Source organism: Phoca vitulina, unplaced genomic scaffold, assembly GCF_004348235.1.
Source record: "Phoca vitulina isolate PV1807 unplaced genomic scaffold, GSC_HSeal_1.0 scaffold25, whole genome shotgun sequence".
NCBI classification, from domain to species: domain Eukaryota; kingdom Metazoa; phylum Chordata; class Mammalia; order Carnivora; family Phocidae; genus Phoca; species Phoca vitulina.
The window spans coordinates 34,177,621-34,194,006 of NW_022589728.1; the positions used below are offsets into that span (position 1 = coordinate 34,177,621).

Below are 16,386 nucleotides of genomic sequence, written 5' to 3' on the forward strand. Positions count from 1 at the left end.
CCAGTGAACATCTTTTCTTTTCTTTTTTTCTTTTTTTGAGAGAGAGAGTGAGAGAGAGAGCACAAGAGGGGGTAGGGTCAGAGGGAGAAGCAGACTCCCCGCCAAGCAGGGAGCCCGATGTGGGACTTGATCCCGGAACTCTGGGATCATGACCTGAGCTGCTGAAGGCAGTCGCTTAACCAGCTGAGCCACCCAGGCGCCCCCCAGTGAACATCTTTATGACCATTATTTTGAACTCGTTATTGGGTAGATTGGTAGTCTCCATTTCATTTAGTTTTTTTCTGACGTTTATTCTCATTCTTTTTTAGAGCATATTCCTTTGTCTCCTCATTTTGCTGACCTTCTGTTTGTTTCTGTGAATTAGGCAATACAGCTGCCTCTCCTAAACTTGAAGGAGTGGTCTTGTGTTTGGCTGTGTGTGGCACCTCTTTTTTCGTACACATAATTATTTCTCATAACTCACAACCCAGAGATAATTACTACTAACAGTTTGGTGAATTTTGTTTGTGTGTATTTAACAATTGGGACTTTATTCAGTTTTATATTCAGCTTAGCTCTCTTAATATTATGTGCATTTCCCTGTATCATTCAGTGGTATTCTTTTCAAGCTAATTTAGTAATTTCATATTTTATCATATACTGTAATTTATTTAATCATGCTTCTGTCATTGCTATCTAGATTGTTTCCAATTTTGTTATATTAGACTGTATTGAACCTTCATATAAAGATTATAATTACCCTCCCTACAAAGATTGTGATATTTATCTGCCAAAATAATTTTGTAGGAAGGTCAGAATGTCAATATTCTTTGAAAGGAAACTTGTATAAATTGTATAAACTTGAAGTTATCTCTTATAATTTAATTGAGCAGAATATGCTCAGAGGAAAAATAAAATTTTGTAAACATTCATACATTTCTGAAGTTGACAGCTTCAGAAATGCTAGTAGTAGTATCCTATACACCCTAGGCAGTCCATCATTTATTATTTTTTTTAATAATTGAAAGGTATATTAGTTTACCAGGGCTGCCATACCCAAATACCAAAGACTGGGTGTCTTAAATAACAGAAGTGTACTTTCTCACAATTCTGGCAGCTAGAAGGCTGAAATCAAGGTGTCAACAGGGTTGGTTTCTTCTGAGGACGTCTCTCTTTTTGGCTTATAGATGGCCATCTTCTTTTATCTTCACATTGTCTTCCCTCTGTGCATGTGTCTGTATCAGAATTTCCTCCTCTTAAAGGACACCAGTCATTATTGGATGAGAGGCACCTCATTTTAATTTAATTACCTTTTTAAAGATGCTATTTCCAAATTGAGTCAGCTTCTGAGATACCGGGGGTTAGGACTTAAACTTACGAATTTGTGGGGGCAGAGCATAACTCAGTCTATAACAGAAGTTAAGTAAATTAATTTTTAAAGTTAAAGCTTGTGAATCATAGTGCTTTCAAGGTAAAAGAACCCTATGGGCATTAATCCCAATGACTCATTTTATTTATTAAGTAACTTTTAATGTAAGTGGCTTGCTCAAGAACAGAAGTTTTGACTGGAGCACTGGTTTTCTGATCCTTAGCTTTTAATTTTCATTAGAATAATAGAAAGTTAATGTAGTTCTAGATAGCCTTGTAGAATTTAAAAATACACTCATAATTGATAAAATTCTTGGGTGTCTTTGGTTTAGCCTGTTGGCTTGGCACTTGGACATTGTCCCTCTTCAAATTTATGAGACTAATTTCTTCCTGTACTTAAGGCCCTGACATTTTCTTCTCATAAATTCATGTTTTTCTGTCCCTTCTCCTGATATATTTGAGGTAAGAGTGGAGGCTTAATTCATTTGAATAGGTATATCTCCCAGTTTTGAAGATACTTACTTCTTTGGCCTTCGTGGTATAATATGAATTGTTATAGCCGTAAATAAAACCCACAACTAGACCAACCTAAAGTCATCTTATATATTCCCCAAAAATATCCAACAGCAGCTTACTAGGGAAATTCTTTCATTTCTTCACATTTAAATCCCAGCAAGCCTTCTAGTCCTTAACCTTCATTTTTTTTTTCTTGTCATAACCTAGTTGGATAATGACCATAGCTTTTGCTCATGCAATCCTCTGATAGATATATTGTCTCAGAAGTTATGTAGGTTTAAGCCCTCATTTGCACTCCAACCTTTAGTTATGTTTTCAGATCACTTGAATGCCATTCTAAATTATGGAAGTTATCTAATTGGCTCTGCAGAGATAAATGGTATGTCCTCAGCCTTGGATACTGATATCTGAGATCTCTCAATCCCACTATTTCTTAACTGCAAAGGAAAAATCCCTCTATTATTAAAAATAAAACCTGGTAGTAGTTAAAATGGTAAGGACAGATTCTAATCAGTAATATACTCTTGCAATAAGGAAGAGGGTCCAGCTTGATCTGAACTCAACTTGTATTTGTATAGAGGTAACTGGGCATTTCAAAGGGAGAATGAGGAAGTAGAGAGGTGGGTGGGTACGGGTGGAAGCTAAGTAGAGTCAGGGAAGTGAAAAATGACAAAGGTTTTATTGGTATAAATGTGATTAGGCCAGTTTTTTCTGCTAGTTAGAATTCTGTTCTCCCAAGTGGACTGTGAGTCCTAGGCCCTATCCTTCCGGATGATTACATTTCTGAGGAGTGGCTTTCAGGTTCTTGACAAAGACACTCCCAAGTTATAGGAGATAACATATACAGTTGACCCTTGAACAACACAGGTTTGGACGGTGCGGGTCCCCTTATATTTTTTTGAATTTTTTACACTACAATACCATAAATACATTTTCTCTTCTTTATGGTTTTCTTTTCTTTTTAAGATTTTATTTGTTTATTTGACAGAGAGATATAGTGAGAGAAGGAACACAAGCAGGGGGAGTGGGAGAGGGAGAGCAGGCTTCCCGCTGAGCAGGGAGCCCAGTGTGGGTCTCGATCCCAGGACCCTGGGATCATGACCCAAGCTGAAGGCAGACACTTAACAACTGAGCCACCCAGGCGCCCTTCTTTATGGTTTTCTTAGTTACATTTTTCTTCTCTCTAGCTTAATTTATTGTAAGAATACAGTATATAATACATATAGCATTTTATTTATTTATTTTTTTTAAGATTGTATTTATTTGACAGAGAGAGCACAAGCAGAGGGAGAGAGAGGGAGAAGCAGGCTCCCTGCTGAGCAAGGAGCCCGATGTGGGACTCGATCCCAGGACCCTGGGATCATGACCCGGGCCGAAGGCAGCCGCTTAACCGACTGAGCCACCCAGGCGTCCCTACATATAGCATTTTAAATATGTGTTCACTGACTGTTTCTGTTATTAGTAAGGCTTCTGGTTATCTGTAGACTATTAATAATTAAATCTGAGGGGAGTCAAAAGTTACAGGGGGATTTTCAACTGCACTGGGAGTCAGTGCCCCTGAACCCTGCATTGTTCAAGGGTCAACTGTACATCTCAAAGGGAGAGAGGAAGGATATTTACCATTGTAAGCCCTTTTTAGAAAATGCTCTAAGATAGGTAGTAGTCAGGGTCCTCTCACAGGTGTAGATGGAACAAACATTAAATTTTTTTTAGCAGCCCTGAATTTTCTCAGGCAGACACTTTAAGTGCGGCTACGATCATCCTTGAGTTGTTAGAACTCTGTTAGTTTGTGTTCGGGTTTTTTAATGTGGGGGGGCAGGTAGTGGATGAGATCCACTGCTGAGCATTTGCAGTTTTTATAGGCCAAGGTTGAGGCCTAGTCAAGAAGATGGCTCAGAGGAGCCTGACTGGAGTTTAAGGAGAGAATCTTTATCACCATTCATGAAAAGTGAAAGAGTGTATAGCTAATACCCACATCAGAGTGCATATAGAACTTCATTTCGTATTTCAATTTTGAGACTAACAGAGCTACTTTAAACACCTGAGGGAAGAGTCAGATGGCTGCCACTCAAACACTGGGGATTACACTGGTTTTTTTTTATGGTGTTAGTAGAACCAAGAACTTAGCTTTTGTTGAGGAAAGCATTTTGAAATCCATTAAGTTCACTTTAAATTGAATTATGTCCCAAGTGATTTACAGTAATCAGATAATTTGAAAATTATCCCTTTACATCAAATGGTAGGGAAACACAGCTGAGAAATGTGTCATTTATGACAGAGGACAGAGCATAAGTCAAATATAATTTTATTTAAAAACTTGCTTTAGTCTTACTTAGCTAATACTAATTTGTTTAGTTTGCTAAGTCTTAAGTTCTTTTTTTAAATTCACTTAGTATCAGCACAGACTAAAATATGTTAAAACCAAGCTTTTGAACAAATAGTATTCTCATACCCAGTGATATAAATGCATTTCTATTCTTCAGAAAGATTTTCAGGATTGAAATTACTAGGTCAGAGGGAATGAGCAGTTTGAAGCCTCCGGCTGTGCATAGCTGTCTCATTGCCTTCCTGAAACATGACTCTAATTTGTACACACAAGGAAGCATATGAGAGCGCCCATTTGTAAATATTTGCCACACTAATAGATTTTAAAAATGAAGATTGTTTTTATCAAAGCATTTCTTTAATAATTAAAAAAGCCACATTTATTGATCATTCATATTTCATCATTTGTGACTGTCTTATATTCTTTGTACATTTTTTTATTGGTTGTTCCTTGTTTTCTCATTGATTTATAAGAGCTCTTTTTTCTCCCAGTTATTCATTTGCCACTTTTTTATTAGTTTTGGTTGATAGAAGTTTAAGATTATTCTGTCATTAAAGTTTATCCAGCTTCCATTTTTTTATGCTCAGAGAATGTTTTTCAGTCCCTATATTTCATTTATCTACTTTCTTCTTACACATTTATTACTTTATTTTTCATTTCTTTTTTAAATTCTTACTAATTTTGTTACATGCTAGGAGATGGACACTTTGTGGGTTATTGCACGTTGACTCGTAGTGTGATATAATGGAAAGACCTGGGATTTCGAACACCTGGTTATTCTTGGGACTGTTGTAACTTGTAACCCAATACAAGTTTGTTTTGTTTCTAAAGTTCTGTTATAATCATACATATCTGTATGTTGGCCAGCCCCAAAAACTGCCCCAAGCATTCCTACCTTCTGGTGTTTGCACCTTGTGTGGTCCGCCCCACATTGACTCAGAGATGGTCTGTGACAGAATACGATAGAGAAGTAATGGTATGGGACCTCCAAGACTTGGTCATAAAAGACATTTCAGCATTTGCCTTGGTCTCTTGGATTATGTGCTCAGAAGTTACCATTGTGAGGACTCAAGAAGCCCTGTAGAAACACCTAAATGGAGAGGAGCTGAGGCCTCTTCTCAGCTCTCAGCACCAGCTTGTTAGCTGTGTATATGAGCCACTATTTAAGCGGATTTTCTAGCCCCTCTCAAATTTCTAGCCCACAGAAACTGAGCAGTAATAAATGATTATTGTTATTTTTAGTGACTAAACTTTAGGATAATTTGTTACTTAGCAGTAGATAATATAGTGTACAAGCAGTTTTTTAAAATGGCTTCAGAATATGACTGAGTTTAAATATGTGAAACACCTTAAAAACAAGATTTTTGAAGATACTTTATTTTCTGTGGGGAAAGGAGTGTATGTTTTTTGACAAATTGGTGATAGAAGGATAAATCATCTAGTCATATACCTAGCTTCACAGAGGCTCAGATTGTTCTGTTGCCCTATTAAAACTAAGAAAGAATGTCTAAGAGGAAAGAAAAATCAGATAAAAGTTGTAAAATTTTAAGTTTCCTGAGGATAGTCCTATCTTAATAACTTATTTTAAACATTTATTAAGCACCTACCTTCTGTCAGGTACTGAGGATACATCACTAAATTAGATAGACACTATTTCTGCTCTTTTGGAGACTTCAGTTTAGTTGGGGAGGTCAGGTCCCCTCCACCTCCCAAAAAATTCTGGGGATAAGTCTGTTAAATAAGTGGGGTAATGGTAGGGAGGCTTACTTTAGGCTGGTCAGTGTTTATTCTGCTTTCTCAGTATAGTGTCTGGTACACATTAGGCATTTATATACTGAATAGATGAATATGTCTGAGTTGGTTTGTTTATACTGTTAGAATAATACTGTCATTCCCCCTACCAGTGTACATACATGCACATGTAGATGGGAATTATTTATGTGATAGTCCTCCCAATTTTATGACTCAGAAAGGTTATATCCCAATTTTCCATGTTCAGAATTGTGAAAGACTAGATGCTGTAAACAGCCTCCTGCTGCAGAGCAGTATGTCCCTGATAGAACATATTTTTGTGACAGTAACAATTTTCACAAAGATTCAAAGTGGTTTTCATTGCCCCCTTCTTCCAAAAAAATAAAAAATAAAGGCAAGGAAAATCTTACAAACTGGAGTTAGAATAGTGGATGATGCTGATAGCAGTTTTCAGGACACTGAGCTTTTGGCTAACCAGATGGGCGGCTGAGCTAGGACTCCTGTAGTCTAGACTCTTGGGGGTGCCCTCAAACCACTGACAGAATTAGAAACACACCCTGACTGTACTAACCCCAAAGATTACTCTTAGTCTAATATCAGAGAATGAACTCATCATCAAAGATTATAAATTATAAGAAGAAGCCATTGTAAGCAGGGATTGGCAAATGTTTCCTGTAAATGGCCAAGATAGTAAATAAGCTTTGCAGGTTATATAGTCTCATCATTCGTATTCAACACTCCCATCGTAGTGGGAAAGCAGCCATAGAAGGTATGTAAATGAATGAACATGACTGTGTTCAAATAAAACTATTAACAAAAACAGGTAAGAGGCCAGATTTGGCCTGCAACCACAGCTTGCTAACCCCTGCAAGAGAGTATGGAGTAGAAGAGATATTTTAAGAGTTAATGGCTGTGTTTGAATACTGATGAAAAATAAATTCTTAGGTCCATTATATCCCAAGCAAGATGATAAAGAGAAAGTCATGCTTTAAGTGAAATGCATGACACCAAAGACCAAAAAAACAGCTATAGAGAAAAAGATCATGTGAATGGATTTATAAATTAGAATTGCAGAATTAGGAGTAACAGAAGAAGATAGTGGGAAAAATATCCTCAAAGAGTTGAGAGATTATCATCAATATAAAATAGTGTGCTCAACAAATCTTTCGAAGATGAGAATGCAGACATATACAGATTAAAAAAATTAGAGAAATTACCACCAATAAACCTACATTAAATGGATTTTGGAAAGGTTATTCTTTAAGAATCTACTCAAGCTAAATATTTTAGGAACAAGAACTAAATCTCCATATTCCAGATAATTTAAATAGAGGTGATGACAAAAATGAAATAGAATGGTAGTCAGTGTAGTTTTCTTCAGATATAGATTATTAGAATCTAGGTAAAGCTGAAATTTATGCTTTTGTAGGGTTTTTTTTTCATACTTTTGTATTTTGCCTAGTCTCTAATTGTTTTTATTAGTATTTTTGTGATGTGGAGTGGAAATGAGGTTTATGATGGTATTAAGTTTGGGGTGGGTAATCTAAAAGGTCTTCTTTTATTACATGGTTCTTAAATTTTTTGCAAAGAATTTCTGTCCAGTGATTATAGTGGTTCCAGATTTTTTTTTTGTCTTTTCTTTTCTTTTTAAGATTTTATTTATTTATTTGACAGAGACACAGAGAGAGAGGGAACACAAGCAGGGGTAGTGGGAGAGGGAGAAGCAGGCTTCCCGCGGCGCAGGAAGCCCGATGCGGGGCTCGATCCCAGGACCCTGGGATCATGACCTGAGCCGAAGGCAGGCATTTAACAACTGAGCCACCAGGCGCCCCTTGTCTTTTCTTTATTTGGATAATTAGTATGCTTATGCTGGACGTTTGATAAATGGGGGGGGCACCCAAATTTGTTAAATATAGGAAAGACCAGAGTTAAGGACATAATCTAAGAAGAACTATGTTCCATGGTTCTGAAAGCTGCAGAGAGAGCCAGTGAGTATCAGACTGAAGTAATTGGCTTCATTTTGGATAGTAAAGGGATCACTAAAAACTTACTATATTTCTGTGGGATAGAAGTCAAAGCAAAATGACCTTGAGTTTAAGTAAGAACTACATATCCTAATAACAGGAAGGAAATATTTGGTCTTCTATGAAAAAGAAATAATAAACTCTTATCGTAGTACTACCATTTATTGAGTGCTTAATGTGTGTCAAGCGTGGTGCTAAGAACTTTCTGTGTGGTTTTGCATTTGGGCCTTTTGACAGCCCTTTTTAGTTTGATGCCTTTATTATCTCCATTTTATAAGACTGGAACTGAGGCTTTATATAGTTGGACTACTTACTCAAAGTACAACAGTTAGCTCCAGAGCTGGAGACGCCTGACTCCCATGCAGAAATTTTGCCTTAACCACAAGTCTTATGGGCTGAGGAGCAAGTTTAGGTAATTGTTGTGTTTATTATCTGCATGTATTTATATGTTCTCTGTGCTTTATACAGTGCAGAGGAGCAATTAAAGATGACAATGAAAGCATGGGTGAGGGGCAAGGAGTTTTTCAACTTGGTGTGAAAGGGAGTGAGCCTGATGTCGTATAAAAGGGTCTACTGATAAAAGTGCAAATAATTCTTTCCACATGTAGCCATGAAATACTGAACTAGAGTAATTCTTGATGTGTAGTTTTGATTTCTAACACATAATTTTGTATGTGGCAAAAGCTTTTAACTTAAGTTTTTTGTTTTTTTTTCTAGTGGAAAGAGTGAAAGAACAATTAAAACTTTCTTTGGAAAACAAGAATGGCATAGTGCAAACTGGTGAATTAACAGTTGTGCTCGATGGGCTGGTGATTGAGCAAGAAAATCTAACAAACTGCAGCTCATCTCCAACCAGTAAGATAACTTTATGTGTTTTTAAAATTTGAAAGGGAAAAAAACCCAGCAAGAAGTGTATAAAAACCTGCTTTCTTTCTTTCTTGTTGTTCAGTAGAAATACAGCAAAATGGTGATGCCTTACATGAAAATGGAGACCCTTCAACAAGACCAACCTCCAGGTAGAATATTTTATTTTAGTATTTGTGGCAAGGTAATGTAACATTTTCCATATATAAAGCTTTACATTTTAACCTTAGAGTTTGCCATAGAATTTAAAAGTTTCTGTCTAACCTTGTCATTTGTTTGAATTCTTATAAAAGTAGTTTTTAAAGAAATAACTTCATTGAGATATAATACACATACCAAAAGGTTTACCCTTTTAAAATAAATATTTCAGTAGATTTTGGTATAACCATCACCACTATCTAATTTCAGAAATTCTCATCACCCTCAAAAGAGACTCTACTCATGAGCTGTCTCTTCTCATTCCTCTCTCCTCCTAGCTCCTGGCAGCCACTAATTTATTTTCCATCCCAGTGGCTTTGACTATTCTGGCCATTTCTTAGGAATAGAATCATACAATATGTCACCCTCTATTACTAGCTGTTTTTACTTAGCATAAGGTTCATCTGTGTTGTAGCATGTGTCAGTCTTCATTCTTTTTTATTGGAAATGGCTTCTTAGAATCTGCATTTAGGCATATTTTTATCAGTAAATAGGTAGACTCAGATAAGGTGGGAAAATGGGTATCTCTTTGCTATCTGAATGGGGAACTTCCTGTAGTAGATCACTATAAGATACATGCTCCACAGATTATAGTCTTTCCCCGGAAATCACCCTGCCATCTCAGAAACTCCCTTGCATTCACATTTGATGACAGTTAATAAAAGCTTTCTGGGGACGCCTGGGTGGCTCAGTCAGTTAAGTGTCTACCTTCAGCTCAGGTCATGATCCCAGGGTCCTAGGATCAAGTCCCGCATCGGGCTCCTTGCTCAGCAGGGAGCCCGCTTCTCCCTCTGCCTGCCGTACCCCATGCTTGTGCTCTCTCTCTCTCTGACAAATAAATAAATAAAATCTTTTAAAAAAATAAATAGGGTGCCTGAGTGGCTCAGTCAGTTAGGCATCTGCCTTGGGCTCAGGTCATGATCCCAGGATCCTGGCATCGAGTCCCGCATCGGGCTCCCTGCTCAGTGGGGAGCCTGCTTCTCCCTCTCCCCTTGCTTATGCTCTCTCTCTGTGTAAAATAAATAAAATCTTTAAAAAAAAAAAAAAGAAAAGAATACTTAAAAAAAAAAACATACTGGAGTATGACAAAGTGTTGCTTCTATTAATACTAACATCATTATTCCTAAATTGACATTAACTGATTCTTATAGAGCACTTGAACAGATAAATATATCTTCTGAATATATATTTGGCTTAAATAAATATATTTACTTAGTGTCCATATGAGAAAATTAAGAATTAAAAGGGTACAACAATTGAGTAGATTAAAATATTTTGTGTGTGTGTGTATATATATCTGTAATCACATCTGTTTTTATAATTTTTGAAATATAATTTTAGATGGGTAAAGGAGCTTGAATTACCACCAATCTGAAACCTAATGTTGTTTACTGCATATAGTAAGACTTTTTTCTTTTTTAAAGATTTTATTTATTTATTTGAGAGAGAGTGAGAGAGAGAGAGCACGAGAGGCAGGATGGTCAGAGGGAGAAGCAGACTCCCCACTGAGCAGGGAGCCCGATGCGGGACTCGATCCTGGGACTCCAGGATCATGACCTGAGCTGAAGGCAGTTGCTTAACCAACTGAGCCACCCTAGTAAGACATTTTGAATGAAAGATTAGATCTACAGCATCAGAAGAACTTCAAATGAGTTCTTTTACTTAGACTTCTGGATCACTGATTCTTGCTGAGTGGCTGGGGAGGGCTATGCAGATCAGAAGAATCACTTGGGAGCTTCCTTCAGACTTCACGTGTCCAAATTTCCTGAAGACATCTCGTTCCAAATATACAGGTGACAAAGGAAGGGAAAGTGGCATTCATTAATTTATTCATTTTTCATCAGATATTTATTACATGCCTGTTTGGTGCCAGACACTAGTCCAAGCACTAAGAATACTGGCCCTGTTCCTGTGAAATTGCATTCTGGTGGGATAAAGGTAGATCGTAAACAAGTGAAGAAATAAATTAACTAATTGGAGATAGTGCTAAGATGTATGAAGTCATTGAAATAGGACAAGGTGACAGGAATGGAAGGGAGCCTGTTTTAAAGAGAGATGTCGGGGGAATCATCTCTGAAGAAGTGCCATTTGAGCTACAATTAAAAAGCCAAAAATGTACTATCCATGCAGAGTTCTGACAGGAGAGCATTATTCTAGGTAGAGGACATAGCAAGTGCAAAGACCTTGAGTTTATTTTTAGTTAATTTACGCTCTACAAATTCATCCAACTCTAGAATATAGTATTTAACCTTTTTTTGATAATCCTGTAATCATTATAATATTACTGCCTGTATATAATAATTTATAATAAACATTTGAAGACTTTACAGTATGTTTTCATACTCAATAAAATTGATATGTAGTATATCTGCTGCAAGGTGAGCAAGGAGGAACTTGGAGAGGAATAGATTTGAGATAGATGGGCAGGGCTCAGTGACATGATCTGATTTTTATATTTATTTATTTTTATTTATTTATTTTTTAAGATTTTATTTATTTGGGGCGCCTGGGTGGCTCCGTCGTCAAGCGTCTGCCTTTGGCTCAGGTCATGATCCCAAGGTCCTGGGATCGAGCCCCACATCGGGCTCTCTGCTCAGCGGGAAGCCTGCTTCTCCCTCTCCCACTGCCCCTGCTTGTGTTCCCTCCCTCACTGTTTCTCTCTCTGTCAAATAAATGGAAAAAAAAAAAAAAAGTTTTATTTATTTGACAGAGAGAGAGAGTGAGCAAGCACAGGGAGAGGGAGAAGCAGGCTCACCACAGAGCAGGGAGCCCAATGCGGGGCTCGATCCCAGGACCCTGGGACCATGACCTGAGCTAAAGGCAGACACTTAACCAACTGAGCCACCCAGGCACCCCTGATTTACATATTTTTAAAAACATTAAGGCTGCTTTGTGGAGAGCACATATAGGGTAGCTTGTGTATTTGGAAAAACTGTTAACTTATGTGATATCACCCAACTCCCTATCCACTGCCAATAAGATTTAAAATGTTTGGTTTTAGGGGCGCCTGGGTGGCTCAGTCGTTAAGCGTCTGCCTTCGGCTCAGGTCATGATCCCAGAGTCCTGGGATCGAGCCCCACATTGGGCTCCCTGCTCAGCGGGAAGTCTGTTTCTCCCTCTCCCACTCCCCCTTCTTGTGTTCCCTCTCTCACTGTGTCTCTCTCTGTCAAATAAATAAATAAAATCTTTAAAAAAATAAATAAAATAAAAATGTTTGGTTTTGTAGTTGTAGATTTTTTTATTTGCAGTTCATATATGTACTATAAATTCTTTTAACTCTGTGATATAATACTTAGCTTTTCTGATTATCATGTACTCATTACTTTAGTGCCAGTACATTGTAATTTGTAATCAATATTTGAAGACCTTTTCAGCTTATTTTCCAGTATTCAATAAAATTACAATAGGTTGGAATTGATTTTTTAAAGTTCCATAAGCTTTTTGAAAATACTTTTAGAGCATTTTAAAATAAAGATTATTTTTAAATATTTAAAATGTATGACTTGATCATTACTTTGAGGGACTGAATTCATTTTGATATAGTGTATTTGTGTATCTGAGTGTACAGTTATCTGCCAGTGTGGATACTTGGAACTGAAAGTAATTTAAACTTTAATGTCATAAAAGCATGCTGTATCATTTGTTCATTACTCTTTCTACCTATCACTTTGAATATTAAGAATTTGGTAAATCTTTCTTATGACAATTCTGATGGAAAGTTACTTAATTTTACTTATTAAAGAAAGCATCTTTTTTTTTTTTTTTTTTTAGGTTGGCTGTTGAAGGTACTAATGGAATAGATAATCATGCACCCACAAGCACTCTAGTTCAAAACTCATGCTCTTCATATGTAGTTAATGGAGACAACACACCTTCATCTCCGTCTCAGGTTGCTGCCAGACCCAAAAATACACCAGCTCCAAAACCACTCACATCTGAGCCTGCCAATGACACTGGTAAGCATGGTGATTTATGACTCATTGTTTAAATGAAAACTAAATTAAACTTTATGTACCAATGGCTACACTTCTTACTGTACAATCTTTCTTAATCTTTAGTTCTGTGATAGGAATCTAAAGATCACAATACCTGAAATATTTTCTAATAGTTTGAATTTTTCTAGATTATTTAGGAGGGTATTCCAAATATATTTTCAGTTTAGAAGTAACAGTACATTTCACTAAGCATGTACTTATATGATAGATTCTTAGGCTTTATGCTACAAATATTTCTGTAAGTAATTAGGTAAAGGGCCAATTATTTATTAAGTTCACTCCTGATTCATGAAAAGTATAAGAATGATGAATGCTCGGGTGCCTGGGTGGCTCAGTTGGTTGAGCAACTGCCTTCGGCTCAGGTCATGATCCTGGAGTCCCGGGATCGAGTCCCGCATCGGGCTCCCTCCTCGGCAGGGAGTCTACTTCTCCTCTGACCCTCCCCCCTCTCATGTGCTCTCTCTCTCCTCTCATCCTCTCTCTCAAATAAATAAATAAAATCTTTAAAAAAAAAAAAAAAAGAATGATGAATGCTCATTTCAGAAAGGCTTATATCACCACTCTGTTTCAATCTTGTCATCATCCTCCATTTAAACTATGGAATTTGGTAAGTTAGCTTTTCTTCCTAAAATATTTAGCTGTTTGAGTAGATTGGTGAAAGTATCTATTGACCACTGGTTAGTTGCATGGTTTAGTGTTTGGGTATATTCAGATGTTGATGAAGGGAGGAGGACTTGCCGAGGCTCCCCCCATTGCAGGATCTCTTATTTATACTCCACAGCTTGTCAGGTACTTTATAGGTCCTTCCCATTGGGAACAAATTCACTTCCCACATTGTTCTCTCATTTATCCTTGCCTGAAATTTCAGGGAGAAAATAAAACACATAAGGAACCAGAATTGAAAGCTCCATTGTAAGTGATTACCACAACATTCACAGTAACTGCTAGGAAACATAGGACAATCATAATCTCTAACATTTGTGCTATATATGGTCTAAACAGTATATGTCAGGGCACCTGGGTGGCTCAGTCGTTAAGCGTCTGCCTTCAGCTCAGGTCATGATCCCAGAGTCCTGGGATCGAGCCCTGCATCGGGCTCCCTGCTCTATGGGAAGCCTGCTTCTCCCTCTCCCTCTGCCCCTGCTTGTGTTCCCTCTCTCGCTGTGTCTCTGTCAAATAAATAAAATCTTAAAAAAAAAAAGAGTAAACAGTATATGTCTATTTACTGATTTAACTCTCACCATAACTAATTGAAATAGATACTAAAATCTTCCCCTTTTCCCAGGAGGAACTGAGGCACAGAGAGATCACAGCTAGGGAGTAGAAGAGCTGTAATTGACATCTGGCCCTCTCAGCTCTCTGCCCTCTGCTTCACTTTGATGTGTGTGATTTTTATAGTGTCTCAAAGTTGTATCGTTCATCTTTTATACTATGATAGGCTTCAAATAATCCCTCTTCCAACTTAGTGATTATGTTTTCACCTCCTCTGATAATTGTTGGTGGCATCTGACAAAACAGTCCCGTCTGTCATCATTCTATTGGCCAGTTTACAAAGACTTCCGGAACCTCCTCTGTTGGTAGCAACCACTCTGCCAATGTCTTTTGTGTGATCTGTCATCCCTTAGTAGGAGGATGAATTCAGGTACTTCTCAAGGAATGGGGTAATCTTTAAGGCATTAGTGCAAAAATGGTATTCCTTTTTCTAATCAAGAACTTTAAAATCAGTTTTCATGTTGGAGTGTGGGTATGGGTAGGAGTGTGCATATTCTGTGTGTAACATGTTACATGTTTTAATCCCTTACTTACAATTCAGAGTCCTAAAATCTTTAAAACCAAAAGGATGTTTTGGTAAACTCCTTTGATGGCAAAATGACTAGAACTGATTTGAAGGTATTCATAGTTTATCATGCTTAGTGTTTTATCTCTCCATTTTGCCACAGAAATATTATTGTGTAATTACAACGTGTAGCCCCAAACCTGCTCACTTACTATGTAATATACAATATGTGTGCCATATTAATTTTCTAAGTTCTGAAAACTTACAGATTCTGAAACACACTTGGCCCCAAGGTTTTCAGATAAGGGATTGTGGGCCTGTGCTAAGGAGTTTTAAGACAAATGATTTCATTTTACCAGAGACAGTATTATACAAGAGGGCTTTTGGCGGGGGGTGACTTTTTTCTCCCTCCTGTTCATTTGAGTTTTGATTAAGAGGGTCCATTTGATAAGTTTAGTTGCTGTAAATGTAAGTTATTTTAAGCTAACTAGGAGGAGGCAGTCATGATTGAAAAGATTAGATTTGGCTTCTAACAGGACTAGGTTCAATCCCAGCTCTATCATTTAATGTGTTAACTGTGTGACCTTGGACAAATTTCATATCCTCAAAATTTAGCTCTTCCATTTATTGAAAGGGGATGATAGTTAACTACCTGGTAGGATTGTTTCAAATGTTAAATGAAATAATCTAAAAGATCTACAATAGTCTTTGAGCAGTGGTAGGTTTTTAAGAAAAATACTGTTTCTTCTCCACTTCCCACTGTCCCAAAACTTCTAGTGTGAAATGACTTTTTCTAATACTTAATTATTCTTTTATTAATAAAATAGATCAGTGCTCAGTATGGTAAGTTTCAGGCACAACTGACTGACTTCACAAGTTTGTTAAAACTTTTGTTTATAGCTTTTTATTTTGAAATAATTATAGAAAGTTGCCAAGAAGTGTACAGGGAGGTCCCATGTTCCCTTCACCACCCTCCCCCAATGTTAAGATGCAGTGTATAACTATGATATAATATCAAAATCAGGAAATTGGCATTGACAAAATCTGCATTTCACCAGTTACACTTGCATTTTGTGTGCATGTAGTTCTGTGCGGTTTTATCATGTCTGGCTTCATGGAGTTGCCGCTGCAGTCAGGATACAGAACCACACCATCACCAAGGCCCTCTCGAACACTTGTGTGAATTGACTTTAAAGAAACTTAAGGTGCATATATAGAAGCAGTTCTTCGTCACACTTTTAAAAAGGAGTAAAAATGATACTCAAATACTCCAGTATTTCTGCCTTTTTCTACTTTATTTGAACAGTTATAGTGAGGACAAATGCATGGTGCTTTGAGAGGTACATATCATAAAGTACAAGGGAAACTTCTCAAGGATTAAACATGAAAGTAGGGAGATATGTCTTGTAAACCAAATGTTGTAACAGCTGAAAGTAAGGATTGAGATACATTCATTAAGAAACCAAGCCAGTGAGTGGCACCTGGGTGGCTCAGTCATCGGTTGAGTATCCGACTCGTGATTTCTGCTCTGGTCATGGTCTTAGGGTCCTGGAATCTAACCCTTAGGGTCTGCACTTAGCCTGTGGG

The 16,386-nt window shown here is 37.3% G+C and overlaps 1 protein-coding gene across 5 annotated transcripts in view; it reads left to right on the forward strand.

Annotated features, from left to right (window-relative positions):
• Nucleotides 1-16,386, forward strand: part of WWP1 (WW domain containing E3 ubiquitin protein ligase 1) — a 118,615-nt gene that overhangs the window by 48,679 nt on the left and 53,550 nt on the right. For 4 of the 5 annotated variants that reach the window (XM_032421947.1, XM_032421949.1, XM_032421948.1 and 1 more), the window contains 3 exons: nucleotides 8,683-8,820; nucleotides 8,915-8,981; nucleotides 12,799-12,983. In XM_032421947.1, the coding sequence (XP_032277838.1) occupies nucleotides 8,683-8,820; nucleotides 8,915-8,981; nucleotides 12,799-12,983 (390 nt within the window). The remainder of the gene's footprint in view (nucleotides 1-8,682; nucleotides 8,821-8,914; nucleotides 8,982-12,798; nucleotides 12,984-16,386) is intronic. The other variant, XM_032421951.1, reaches the window with a different exon arrangement.